Below are 13,514 nucleotides of genomic sequence, written 5' to 3' on the forward strand. Positions count from 1 at the left end.
CTAAACATCTGCAATCCAAAAATGTGGTCCAGAGCCTGCAGCTTCCACATCTCCTGGGAGGGGGATTAAAAATACAATCTCAGACACCACCCCAGACCTGCTGAAGCAGAAAAGAATCTCCATTTTTTTTTTTTTTTTCAAAGAGTATCTCTGTCACCTAGGCTGGAATGCAGTGACGCAACCTCGGCTCACTACAATCTCCACCTCCTGGGTTCAAGAGATTCTCCTGCCTCCCAAGTAGCTGGGATTACAGGTTTGCACCACCACGCCTGGCTAATTTTTGTATTTTTAGTAGAGACGGGGTTTCACCATGTTGGCCAGGCTGGTCTGGAATTCCTGACCTCAGGGTGATCCGCCTGCCTCAGCCTCCCAAAGTGTTGGGATTACAGGCGTGAGCCACCGCGCCCGGCCAGAATCTGCATTTTAATAGAACCCCCAAAGCTCATTCCATTTTGAGAAGTATCCCTCTAAATCACACGTTAGATTCGAGTGTTTTTAAAATCACTGCAAATGAAAGCAAAGGATTTTAGCCAGAAAATAAAGCCATCAAGACAAACATGGGCCATCTATGGAAATAAAACATTGATGTGATCCTTTACTGTTAAAATCCAGTCTCATCAGAAAGGAAATGTTTTATAATTTCACAAGTACTGACACTTTTAAACATATTGATATACAGGTATTTAATCATATGCAGCAGCTCCACTAGAGAAAGATGTGGACATTAGGACTGAAAACCCTCTAACAGAGCCAAGGCCCAGTCCATTGATCTCATCACACACAGTCCCTTCTGGGGTGGCAGAGCTGGCTGGAGAACAGAAGAGGATTTGGGCTGTTTTCTTTTCTCTGCAGACTCCTCAGGGGCAATTATCTAACAACTCCCAAAAGCTAAAGACCAAATGTTTTGAGATCATAAACCCCATAGTTCATAAACCCTAGATCCCCCAGATTTCATTCATTTCTGCTATCTCTGTCCCTATTTATATAAACTGTAACCAAGCATAGATTACACAGTGCTTACCCTTGGGGACAGTTGGAATGTATCTAATTGACAGACTTGGAGCAGTTACTACTGCCTGCTGCTAAGGTTTCCACTACAGGGGAGAGAAAATGATATCCTTTTGCTTTCTGTCTGTCTGATTGTGGCAGCCAAGATTGGGTGGGGAAACACAGGGGAAAAAAACAGGTAATTTTTGCAACATAGAAATAGCGCTGTATAGCCAAGTATGGTGGTGCACACCTGCAGTCTCAGCTACTCAGGGTGCTGAGGGGGGAGGATTGCTTGAGCCCAGGAGTTCGAGCATGTGGTGCATTATGACTGTGCCTGTGAACAGCCACTGCACTGCAGACTGGGCAACAGAGTGAGACCCTGGGTCTTTTTAAATTAAAAACAAAAAGAAACAAACAAACAAAAAAACCTGTAAACAGTGAAGAGCTTGTTTTGCTCGCAAGAAAAATTTCAGTTTGTGTAAAAAAAAAAANTAAACCCCATAGTTCATAAACCCTAGATCCCCCAGATTTCATTCATTTCTGCTATCTCTGTCCCTATTTATATAAACTGTAACCAAGCATAGATTACACAGTGCTTACCCTTGGGGACAGTTGGAATGTATCTAATTGACAGACTTGGAGCAGTTACTACTGCCTGCTGCTAAGGTTTCCACTACAGGGGAGAGAAAATGATATCCTTTTGCTTTCTGTCTGTCTGATTGTGGCAGCCAAGATTGGATGGGGAAACACAGGGGAAAAAAACAGGTAATTTTTGCAACATAGAAATAGCGCTGTATAGCCAAGTATGGTGGTGCACACCTGCAGTCTCAGCTACTCAGGGTGCTGAGGGGGGAGGATTGCTTGAGCCCAGGAGTTCGAGCATGTGGTGCATTATGACTGTGCCTGTGAACAGCCACTGCACTGCAGACTGGGCAACAGAGTGAGACCCTGGGTCTTTTTAAATTAAAAACAAAAAGAAACAAACAAACAAAAAAACCTGTAAACAGTGAAGAGCTTGTTTTGCTCGCAAGAAAAATTTCAGTTTGTGTAAAAAAAAAAAAAAAAAAAAAAAGAACAGTTGGAAAAGCAAGATAACAGAAAATCAAAGTAGCACTCGCTCTCTCTCTCTGTGTGTGTTTTTTATATATATATATATACACACACGTATATATGTAATACATATATATATATACACACACACATATATATATATATACACACACATAGAGCTACACTGATTTTACCTATCTGTCTCTCCAAATGACACACACACACAGCAAAGAACAAGTATGGTGCTTGGCGTGTGGTTTTTGAATTTAAGGCTTACAGTGGTTTCGCAGAGAGTGTGTTATTTGATGTCACTGCAGTTAAGGAAGGGTAGGAATTCTGTTCCACGTCATGGACGAGGAAGATGAAAGTGAACAAGGGCAATGATGTGTCAAACAGTCATGAGAGTCCTGCTGCTTGGCTGGGCTGTGCTGAAACTCTTGGTTTTGTCTTCAAGGTAATCTGAACCTAACAACAAAGAAACAAGGTGCTGGGACCAATCAGGAACTCGTCTTCTCAGGAACATACCTGTTTATTGCGTGGATGGGGGGTGGTGGGGCACAGGACAGCCGTGCACAGGCGTAGTAGTCACCAATAGACTCGATGATGCTGGCGACCACCGCGCTGAGCATGCCGATGACACCAGCCGCAGACACGGTGGGCAGTCCCCACTGAACTGTGGGAGGAAAACAACCATGAATGCTCCTAGAGAAGCAGGCCAAAGTGACCAGGACCAGTTAACCAAAGTCCTTCTGAATGCTGCAAGACTCTACAAAATTCACTCAGATTCTCGAGCTGGTGGAAACTGTTCATTTTAAAATCTTAAGCACCAGAGGCCTGGGACAGTTGCTAAGTTAGATGAAGAGGGCCATAATGAAGACTGATCCACACTGTGTCTTTAATTAAAAGAAGACATCGTGACTGGGCGCGGCGGCTCATGCCTGTAATCCCAGCACTCTGGGAGGCCAAGGCAGGCAGATCATGAGGTCAGGAGTTCGAGATCAGCCTGGCCAACATGGTGAAACCCCATCTCTACTAAAAATACAAAAATTAGCCAGGTGAGGTGGCGCGTGCCTGTAATCCCAACTATTAGGGAGGCTGAGGCAGGAGAATCACTTGAACCCAGGAGGCAGAGGTTGCAGTGAGCCAACACTGCGCCACTGCACTCCAGCCTGGGTGATAGAGCAAGACTCCATCTCAAAAAAAAAAAATAAAAACAAAAACAGGAAGAACGCTGGGCTGGAAGAGGCTGTAACTTCTCTTTCCTGCTTCCAAGCCACACTCGGCGTCTACTAAATAACAACTGAAAGTGGCCTGCCGTGTTGGGAAATTTGCATGAGGGATTTACAACCCTGCTGCACAGAGCAGGGTACAAAGCAGCAGTGGCCTTCCCCAGGGGAGAGCATCAAGTGAAAACGCAGTGAGAAATCACCAGCTAAATTTAAATCCCAACAGTAAAACATCCATAATGTATGGATAGTCCTTCTCTACTATAATACCAGAACCTTATTTTAAAATCATAAACCAAATTATGGCAAATTAAATAGTTTCAGAAAGCAAAGTGAGGCATTTACTTAATCCCTCATTAGGTATGTTTTTCTTTACAAGTATATTTATTTGGACTTGAAAGCCATAGATCTTATTTAATAAAAACAGCATGGGTCTCTTTCAGTGTGAGAATGAATAGATTCCTTTGATAAAGGAGTAGCCCTTCTTTACTTGAAGCATTAGTTATAATACACCCACTGAGGAGAAAGCACAATGGAAAAAGAACGATGGCTAAAACATGGTCTCTCACGCAGGAGCCAACAATGTAGCTGGGGGTACACGACACTCCAAAAGATCTGGGGAGAGGGCCATGGCTCAACTTCAAAAGTGGATGCAAGCTGAGCTGGGTCACAAGGAGCACCAGTGAGGAGGTCAGGAAAAGGCAAAGTGAGGCCCTGGCCAGGGAAGGATCTGAGGAGGAGGTGGGAATGGAGGTGCCCCTCCAGGGATGGGGAGGGTCTGGGGGGTGGGGTTTGAAAGAAGGTGTTCTGGTGGATGCAAAGCTCTCATGCAGAGCATGGGACAGGAGGCAAGTTCGGGAAGGGTTCCAAAAGCCATCTAAGCCATCTCAGGGGTTTGGCCTGTGTTGTAGGTAGCCTAGAGCAACCACTGGATTGGGAAGAGAAAGGATACAAAGTCAGATGTGCAGAATAAGCCTGGAGTGTGGTTAAGGGCAGAACTGCTCCTGCCTCGGGCTGGTTCACTCTGTGGGAGCAGCCAGGCGATGCAGAGGCGGCCCTTGGTCAGGGGTACAAAGTACACAGGTTGATGGACGGGGCTCGACACACCCTATGCCACCAGCAAGAGGCCTGCTCAACATATCAGCTCCAGGTTAATTTGGAATGGATTTTCCTTGTTCAGAGGCCTTTGATACCAAGCAACATTTTGCTTTTTCTAAATTATCTTTTATACTGTTATGTTATTGTTGTAGCATTCTGGTTTCAGTTTAGTGTCTTGATTTTGAGGGGGATTCTTATTTTGATCTTTTTTCCTTTGGATCTATATCTATATATATATTTTTTTCTTAAAGACCCTGTTGACTTCCAGCCTTCTCTCTTGAATCTGTTATTTCATATCTCCTTTTACCAAGAAACTTCCATTTAGTTTGTTACTTGACAGCAGGGCTTCTCAACCTCAGCACTGTTGACATTTTGCTCCAGGTATCTATATTACATTAACGATGAGTCCAGATTATGCCTAGTGTACTAAACACTGAAAAGTACGGCTCAGGTATTCGAAAGCCTCTCTCCGGATTGAGACAAAGCACTGGAGAGCACTACATATGTACAGAGTAGTACGACTATATCCCTAGGTGTGGCTTTCTAGCTAGTGGAGCTCTGGTACCGCACCAGCCCTCGGCAGGCCAGGAGCCCTACGTGCTCGCTCATGGCCAGCACAACCTCAGATGCTCTAAGTTTTGCCTTCCTGTGCAGGGCCCCTTGGGTCCTAGTGAACTCCCTCTGGCCCCAGCACCTGTACAGCTGCCTTTCCTGGACAGTCCAGCTTGTGCTCCCACTGGCACCCACCTTGGGAGTCGCCCACACAAGCAGAAGACCACCGTGTAAGTGTTGTGGGTGCTTCTACCTACCCTCCACCCCCGCCTCCCCCCACTCCTTGCCCTGACTGCCTCATCAACTAATTGTAATTTCATTTTATCTCAGACTATAGGTATGTTTATGAACCATGCACATTCTTTCTTGGAGAAAGAACAGGTCTGTATAAGTGCATACTTAAACCATACCATCTGATGAGAAAGTTATTTTAGAAAGATAAATTTTTTTTTTTTTTTTTTGAGACAGTCTTGCTCTATCTCCCAGGCTGAAGTGCAGTGGTGCGATCTCGACTCACTACAACCTCCACCTCCCAGATTCAAGCGATTCTCCCGCCTCAGCCTCCCAAGTAGCTGGAATTACGGGCACCCGCCATCATGCCTGGCTGATTTTTGTAGAGATGGGGTTTCACCATGTTGGCCAGGCTGGTCTTGAACTCCTGACCTCAGGTGATCCTCCCGCCTCGGCCTCCCAAAGTGCTGGTGTTACAGGCATGAGCCACCGTGTCCCGCCTGAAAGACGAAACTTTTTAAAGCTTTCCTAAGTGTATTAAGAACAAAAAGAACAGCCAACACTCATCATTCAACATGCTCAGAGCAGTCCTCTTTAACCCAACCTTAAAATTCTTGGCTTCTCTCTTTTTCTCCTTGCCATTATAAAAAATGAAAGTAAGATGGTTAAACAGGGAAAGAAGTGGGCTGAACCTGACTAAGCTCAGGCCCCAATTCTAATAAAAACCCAAACGCTGGGACTAGAGTCTTCACAATGGAACCAAGTGGGTAACAACCACTGGGATCACCTAGACGGGGCTAGCTACCAGTCCAGGTGACACCCCAGCTAGGGAATGCATTCACACCCCCAAGAGTTACACAACACTCAAATTAAGATGCAGCTTTTGGCCACTAGTGACTATCAACTTACCTCTACAGCTGTGGCCAAATTTAAAAGATTATGGCTGCCCATTAAGAGATTATATAAATTCCATCGTGCTTGAGCAGGTTGCTTGCTAATCCCCAGGCTGTTCCCACTCACGTCTTTCCACTTTGGCAGCTCTGGGACCAAGCAGCTCTATACTTGCCTATCTAAACAGCTGCCCTCAAATCCTGGCCACCAGAGCCTCAACCTGGCAAGAGACACCTTGTCCCGGATTTCATCCTAGCAGATCCAAAAGAGACAGCTAGCTAATCTGAGAAGGGAGCCAGTCAGTCTCTGTGTGTTGGCTTCTGCTCTCTGGGGACAGGGCCTCCCTTACTTGCTGTCTAATCCTCTCCTGACCAGAATGGCAAGACCCTCAGGACACATTCTGGGACAAAGAAGGCTGTTCTGCCAACTTCCAACCCCTCTCGGTTGGGCCCTCCTGGGCTCCTGACCCCTCTGGCCATCAGAATACTTACATGGGTACGGAACCTTAAACCACGGGGCTACCAGCAGCACGCCCTGCCTGGCATCCGTGCGAGCGTAGAAGCCATACTTCGTGCTGTCGGGAGGGAAGACGTCTGTCACCGTGAAGATGAAGCAGAGCAGCCAGGATACCAGGATGGCCAGGATGATCTGGAGTGGTCAAGGGGAAGCTCTGTCAGGCCAGGAGGGCTCACAGGTGTTGGCAAAAAACACCCCTTCCCGCGGTCTGAACATCACACCCCAGAGCCCACCACAGTCAGCACTCTGCAGACGTATTCTTCCTTGAATGGAATCTCACTGAGAGAGCAGTTTCATTCAGGTGAATTTATCTTACCCCTTCCAAAGTCTGGCTAGTAAAACAAGAATGGACATCGTGCCTGCAGAGGCCACGTGGAGTCGAATCTCACTCAGTCCCAAGGACAGTGTCCCCTTCCTGTGGCACTGCTAAAAGGATGTGCTCTCATTTCACAATCAGAACCTTTAAGTCTATGATGATTTGAGTGGTCATTAGTACCCTGATATCACTGCACAGACATGATCCCCCAAGGGGGGCCTGCTTAAAACCCTCCCTTCCCTTAATCATCTTACGTATTATCCAAAGGCAAAAATATCAGCGGGGGAAGAAGCCAGCTACTCACGGGGAACATTTTGAACAGCTGTAACTTGTATGCAGTCCATCCTTTCTTGGATTTATAAATCGGGAGAGGAAATTTAACATTTCTGGCATATTGAGAAAACAGTAATACTAGGAATATTGTCCTGAGGAGAGAAAGAAAACAAGGTAGGTCAAAGGCTGTTATGTCTCTGTTGTAAAATAACACTCGAAGCTTCTATGGCAAAACTGACATAGTGTTCAATTCATTTACCTAGAAAGCTGCTAGTCCTCTGAACTACTATTGGAGAAACAGTACATCTATTGGAATGTACATCTTTTTGAAACACTACTTTGGGGGAAGATGTTACAACTAACTTGCCTAGCATTTCTTGATACTGAAATGAAATTCTGAGGTAAATGCCTTAGGACAGCTTTTCCTAACTAGAGTAAGAGAACCCAAAGAATGTATACATTGATGGGAAAAGCTTACACTATGGAAGGGGAAAGGATGCCAGATACAACATAAACTGTAAGATTCGAACTACGAATTAACTACAAAGCAAACCAAGAAACTACTGCATGTACACACAAACAGGTAAGAAGGACATGATCCAAAATTCTCCCAGGAATTCGCTTTGAGTAGTTACATGATTTGCAACTAGTTTTCCCACTTTTCTGTATTTTCCAATTTACTTACAGCACGCATAAATTACTTTTAAAAGAGCAAAAAGTGAAGCTTCACTGTTTAAGGAAACTAGACACAGTAGAATTCAGTATTAATAACATTCCTGAGAGGCTTTTGTGTGCCAGACACTACACTAATGTCTTTCTGTGCATCATCTCAACCTTATGGGGTGGCTTCTATGATCGTCTCCTTTTCACAGAGACAAAGCCAGAGGTCAAGACCACACAGCTAGGGTTGCAGCATTGGGGGGCCAGGAATCTAGCTCTGTGGCTTGAACTGAACTCTTTCCTTTTGGCACCCTGGTCACAGGGCAGGGAGGCTGGGCTGCGAGAAGTCCCTCTCCTTGAGCCTCACGGTCCTGACTGAACTGCACTAAGTGCTACGGGAGGCAGCGACAGGCGCCGACTCCTCCACAGCAGGACCACGGCACTTCCTGACACACCAGTCCGTGACATCGGTCTGGTGTCCCATGGAGCTGGCAGATTTGGGGCCACTTCCCATTCCCCAGGTGGATTTACTCATCACCAAAACAAAACTGGTGCCCAACAATGCGTCTAAGCCTCCACGTGGTCTCGCTCCTTCACTTAAGACCTGAGGTAGAGCTGGCAGGAAGAGTAGGTTCTCAGTCAAAGCTAAGCTTAATTGTTCCTGGGCACAGTTCCAACTGCTGAGGTGGCATCATTAGCTCCATCGACAGCCGGTCAAGTGTGACTCCACTGTCACATTCCTAATGAGGTGTGGATGGCACCCCGGCTGGAGAACAGGCGTGTGTTGCTTCACGGGTCTCTCCGCCTACTCAGGCACTTCAGTGAACTGGTGATCCATCGGGGGTCTCCGCCAGTACCAGTTCAAGGTTGAAAACGCACACAGTGCCCACGTGATTTCAATTCCTCCGGGATAGTGAAGTTTAACACAAAACAATATGGTAACAAGGGATACTAAAACTGGAATATTTTAAACTTAGACCTACATATAATTTTCATGTTAGGAAAAAAAAATGCTACCTATTTGTTTCAGAGTGAATATTAGGAGATCTGAAGATGCCCCAAGTCTGCTATTTTCGTCATCATTATTTCAGGCAACACACCTGCACATTTAAGAGGGGACTGAGACCACACAGAATTTGAGGAGGGACACTCAGATCTCAGGCCCAAATCAGCAACTCAAATTTAGAAAGCAGATTAGGCAGCGGATGAACATGACTATTTCTTTCAGCTCTAAAACCTGTCTACTTCGAGTTTATTTTTAGTCTCAAATACACCTGGGGGTGGGCACCCTGTGACAGAGGCAGCGGCTTCGAGATGCAGACCTGCCCATGTCCACACATCTTAACTGAGCAAAGGGATGAAGCGTTTCAGCCTCAGCTCTCAGGATGGGCTGCTGTCTACTCCACTGGGTGCTTTTCACCTCATGTTTACCTTTGCTAACTTTTACTTTAAAATGTTATGCAAGTAATGCACACTACATTGTAGAAAAAATTTAAAAGACAGGTAAGCAGAAAAAAAAAACAACAAAACCCTGAAGATCATCCATAATCCCCCTTGAGTGATAAAACCACATAATATTGTGGTCTATCTGTTCTGAATGGCCTTCATTCCCTGGATATTTGCTAGGTGCTGGAGGAAGACACATTGTCATCTTCCTTGTCCCCAGATATGAACAGGTTATTATCTGAGCCAAACTGGCATCAAGTTTTATGCAGCTTCCTGACCTGCCTCACGACTATTTGCTTTTCCACCTCATCAGACAGAGATTTGCATTAGCACCTTAGTGACTGCTTTAGTATTCTGTTTTATGGACATACCACAGCTTGTTTAACAATTCCCACACTGTATGACATCGGAAGCAACACAAACAGCTTTAATTGAAAACCTGTATCATCATTGCTTCTAATACTCAGTCTTTACACATTGAGGTATATATTTCAACAATTTTTTTTGTAGCAGCAAAAATTTAAGCTACATGCATGAGCATCAATTGAGAAATGGTTGAATAAATTATAGACTATATTAAGCACTGTGCAGATTTAGAAAGAAAGAGATCAGTGTAAACATGCTGTCTAGGAGAAGTAAACCCAACAAATTACTGGGGTAAAAGCAAATAAAATTATGTTGAAGCTGTATATATGCTAGTTTGTGCTTATTTGCATAAAAATAAAAAAATATGTAAGGATAAAAACAAACTTTTTTGCTAGTTAACAATCATGAGATTTTTTTGAGACATAGAGTAGGAGGTGACTATTTTACTTTAGATTTCTGTGCTCAATCACTGTTAAATTTCAAATACCTAGAATGTAACTGAATTGGAGGGGGATGAAAAACAGTGGGCTATAGATAAAAGTATACTGTTTTGAAGTGCCTGGGATTGACAGATGGCGGTTCATTAAACTAATGTCTTCACTTCTGGATAGGTTTGAAATTTTCCATAAGAAAAGTCAATTTTTAAAAAAAGTTTTAAAATGCAGGTCCTACCAAGGACATACACACTGTGCCAGAAACAGCAGTCACTGACCGGCCGCACTAACCTCCCCTGAGACTCTGTCTCTAAACCCCATCTGTATTGGAGTGACTTAGTTTGTACCACTCATTCACTCTCAATTCCAACAGAATCATGTAGGTAATACACATTTTAATAAATTGGGAGCATAAACCTTTTTCACACATTAATGAGCTAGGTGTAGTTCCTTTTTTGCTAAATGGCTACTCCTATCACACTCCTCATCCATTACTCCACTGGGATTCCCTCACTTTTTTTTTTTTTTTTTTTTTGAGACAGTCTCGCTCTGTCACCCAGGCTGGAGTGCAGTGGCCGGATCTCAGCTCACTGCACGCTCTGCCTCCCGGGTTCATGCCATTCTCCTGCCTCAGCCTCCTGAGTAGCTGGGTCTACAGGCGCCCGCCACATCCCCCGGCTAGTTTTTTGTTTTTTTTAGTTGAGATGGAGTTTCACCGTGTTAGCCAGGATGGTCTCAATCTCCTGACCTCGTGATCCGCCCGTCTCGGCCTCCCAAAGTGCTGGGATTACACGCTGGAGCCACTGCACCCAGCCTCTCTCACTTTTAACCAGTAGAACTCTTTACAAGTTAGGGATGTTAGCCTTTCTTGTGACATTTTTATGAGTATTTTCCCAGCTTTTTTTTTGAGACAGAGTCTCATTCTGTCGCCCAGGCTGGAGTGCAGTGGCACAATCTCAGCTCACTGCAACCTTCACCTCCTGGATTCAAGTGATTCATGTGCCTCAGCTTCCGGAGTAGCTGAGATTATAGGTGCCTGCCACTACACCTGGCTCATTTTGTATTTTTAGTAGAGACGGAGTTTCACCATGTTGGCGAGGCTGGTTGAGAACTCCTGAGCTCAAGTGATCTGCCCACCTCAGCCTCCCAAAGCGCTGGGATTACAAGTGTGAGCCACCATACCAGATTTGTTTTTAATTCAGTGCTTTTTGATGTTTTAAATGTGTCAGTAGTAAAATCTTTCTTTCTCTCTCTTTTCAGTATCTGCTTTAAGAAAGATCTTTCCTCCCTTAGGATTAAATACTTATTTAGGTTTTCTTCTAGCACTTTTATGGTTATTTTATATATTTAAGTCTTTAGTTCAACTGAAATATAATTTGATATAAATTAGAAGTCTAACTTTTTCCCAAAAATAGTTTTTCCTACACAATTTGTCCATTCCCTACTGGTTTCAAATATGGCCGTCATCTATACTAAATACTTATTTTTCTTTGATTCTGTTCTTCTTACTCTGCTCTACCGATGTCTATCCCTGTCCCAGGACCACCATATTATTTATGAAGCTGTGGAATGTATTTAATTCCTCTACAGGCAAGTCACCATCCCCTCTCCTCTCTGATCTTTTTGGTATGGATCCACATTATTTTACTTTCTTGTTTTATACATTGACTAGCACATCTAGAATAACTTTAAATGATACCAGTGATAATAAACAAGCTTATTTAATTTCCTGATTTGAATATTTCATCATTCAAGTATGAGGCATTTTTATCTTATGCATAAAGATCCTTCTATACAGCCGGGTGTGGTGGCTCACACCTGTAATCCAGCACTTTGGGAGGCTGAGGTGGGTGAATCACCTGAGGTCAGGAGTTTGAGACCAGCCTGGCCAACATGGTGAAACCCCATCTCTACTAAAAAGACAAAAAATTAGGTGGGAGTGGTGGCAGATGTCTGTAATCCCAGCGACTTGGGAGGCTGAGGCAGGAGCATTGCTGGAACCTAGGAAGTGGAGGTTGCGGTAAGCCGAGATTGCCCTATTGCACTCCAGCCTGGGCAACAAGAGTGAAACGCTATCTCAAAAAAAAAAAATTCCTTCTGTTCTCACATTGCTAAGTTTGCAGCAAGGACGTAGGTTGAATTTTACAAATAAAATTTAGGGGAGGGGACTATTACCATAGTTTTTATCAATAAGAGCTTATTAATAAAATCTACCCTGTAGTCCCAGGTACTCTTGGGAGGCTGACGAATAAGAATCGCCTGAACTCAGGAGTCAGAGGCCGCAGTGAGCTGAGATCGTGACACTGCACTCCAGCCTGGGTGATGAAGTGAGGCCCTGTCTCAAAATTAAAAAAAATAAAATAAAACCTACCATGCAGCCATGATCGATTTCAACACACTTTAATATTTGACCATCTGTGAATTCTTGAAATGACACATTATGCCTTGTTCTTTCATTGTGTTATCCATAGCAGCATCTTCCCAAACATGCTCTAAGGAATAGTCTACCAAGATATGCTTATAGATGTTGGCATTTAAAAAACAAATGAAGGGTGGACAGGGCTGGACACTAAGGCCCTTTTCTGAAGGTGAATAGAGTCTTTTGCACATTTGCATTTTTAAAGATTGGAAGGAGCCTTACAGTAGAGAATGATGCGGAACTTGAGCATGCTACCTGAAGACATTTGAACTCAGGGCTCGTTGCTTAGAATGTGCCGCAATACATCCATCGACTCAGGATCTGTTTGTTTTTAACACAACCCCAGGAAAGAAAACGATGGTCCATGGCTCTCCTTTTGTATTAGTTCAGTCAGAATTTGCTGCTAAGATTGGCTGGGGAGTTTCCCTCCTTTCACAGAGCTCTGGAACAGTTTAAACGGTGCATATATTCTCTCCTCCTTGAAGACTGAAAGAACTCACTGTCTAACCATCTGGACCCAGAGCTTCTTTTAGGAATCAGAATCCTTCAACAACTATCTTGGTTGCTCTTGTGGTCATGGGTTTACGGGGCTTCCTGAGCCTTCCTTCATTAGCTCACAACCTGCTCACTGAGCGCCAGCTCAGCCACGGGAGGGGCAGGTGCTGGGGGTGCCAAGGTGACCCGCCCAGCACATAGGCCCTGCCCTCACAGAGCTGACAGCCCAAGGCCACAGAAGAGCTCTTAGAAACTGAAAAAACACCAGAGCGTAAATGACAGTCTTGGCAGAAGGAATAAGAGATAAAGCAAAAGATAATTCTCGCGAATAGAGAAAAAAGACAAAGAGATAGAAAACAGGAGAAGAAAGAGGAAGAGTCCAGGAGGCTTCAAGAAGAGGTTACAGAAAGAGACAAGTAAGGGTGGAGTGGAGAAAGGCATCTAAATAATTCAAGATCATGTCCCACCTCTGCATGCCTGGGTGCCCAGAGCAAAGGGGCTCCAGGTATCCAGGCCAAGAGATGCAAACACACCCACCAAGGGCAGCACGT

General features: G+C 44.4%; 1 protein-coding gene across 3 annotated transcripts in view; it reads right to left on the bottom strand.

Annotated features, from left to right (window-relative positions):
* The window catches only part of SLC23A2 (solute carrier family 23 member 2), a 152,451-nt gene that overhangs the window by 16,002 nt on the left and 122,935 nt on the right, over positions 1–13,514 (bottom strand). For all 3 annotated transcript variants that reach the window (XM_025399481.1, XM_025399479.1, XM_025399480.1), the window contains 3 exons: positions 7,175–7,295; positions 6,530–6,686; positions 2,566–2,713 (listed from right to left, as the gene is read on the bottom strand). In XM_025399481.1, the coding sequence (XP_025255266.1) occupies positions 2,566–2,713; positions 6,530–6,686; positions 7,175–7,295 (426 nt within the window). The remainder of the gene's footprint in view (positions 1–2,565; positions 2,714–6,529; positions 6,687–7,174; positions 7,296–13,514) is intronic.

Source organism: Theropithecus gelada, chromosome 10, assembly GCF_003255815.1.
Source record: "Theropithecus gelada isolate Dixy chromosome 10, Tgel_1.0, whole genome shotgun sequence".
Taxonomy (NCBI): Eukaryota; Metazoa; Chordata; class Mammalia; order Primates; family Cercopithecidae; genus Theropithecus; species Theropithecus gelada.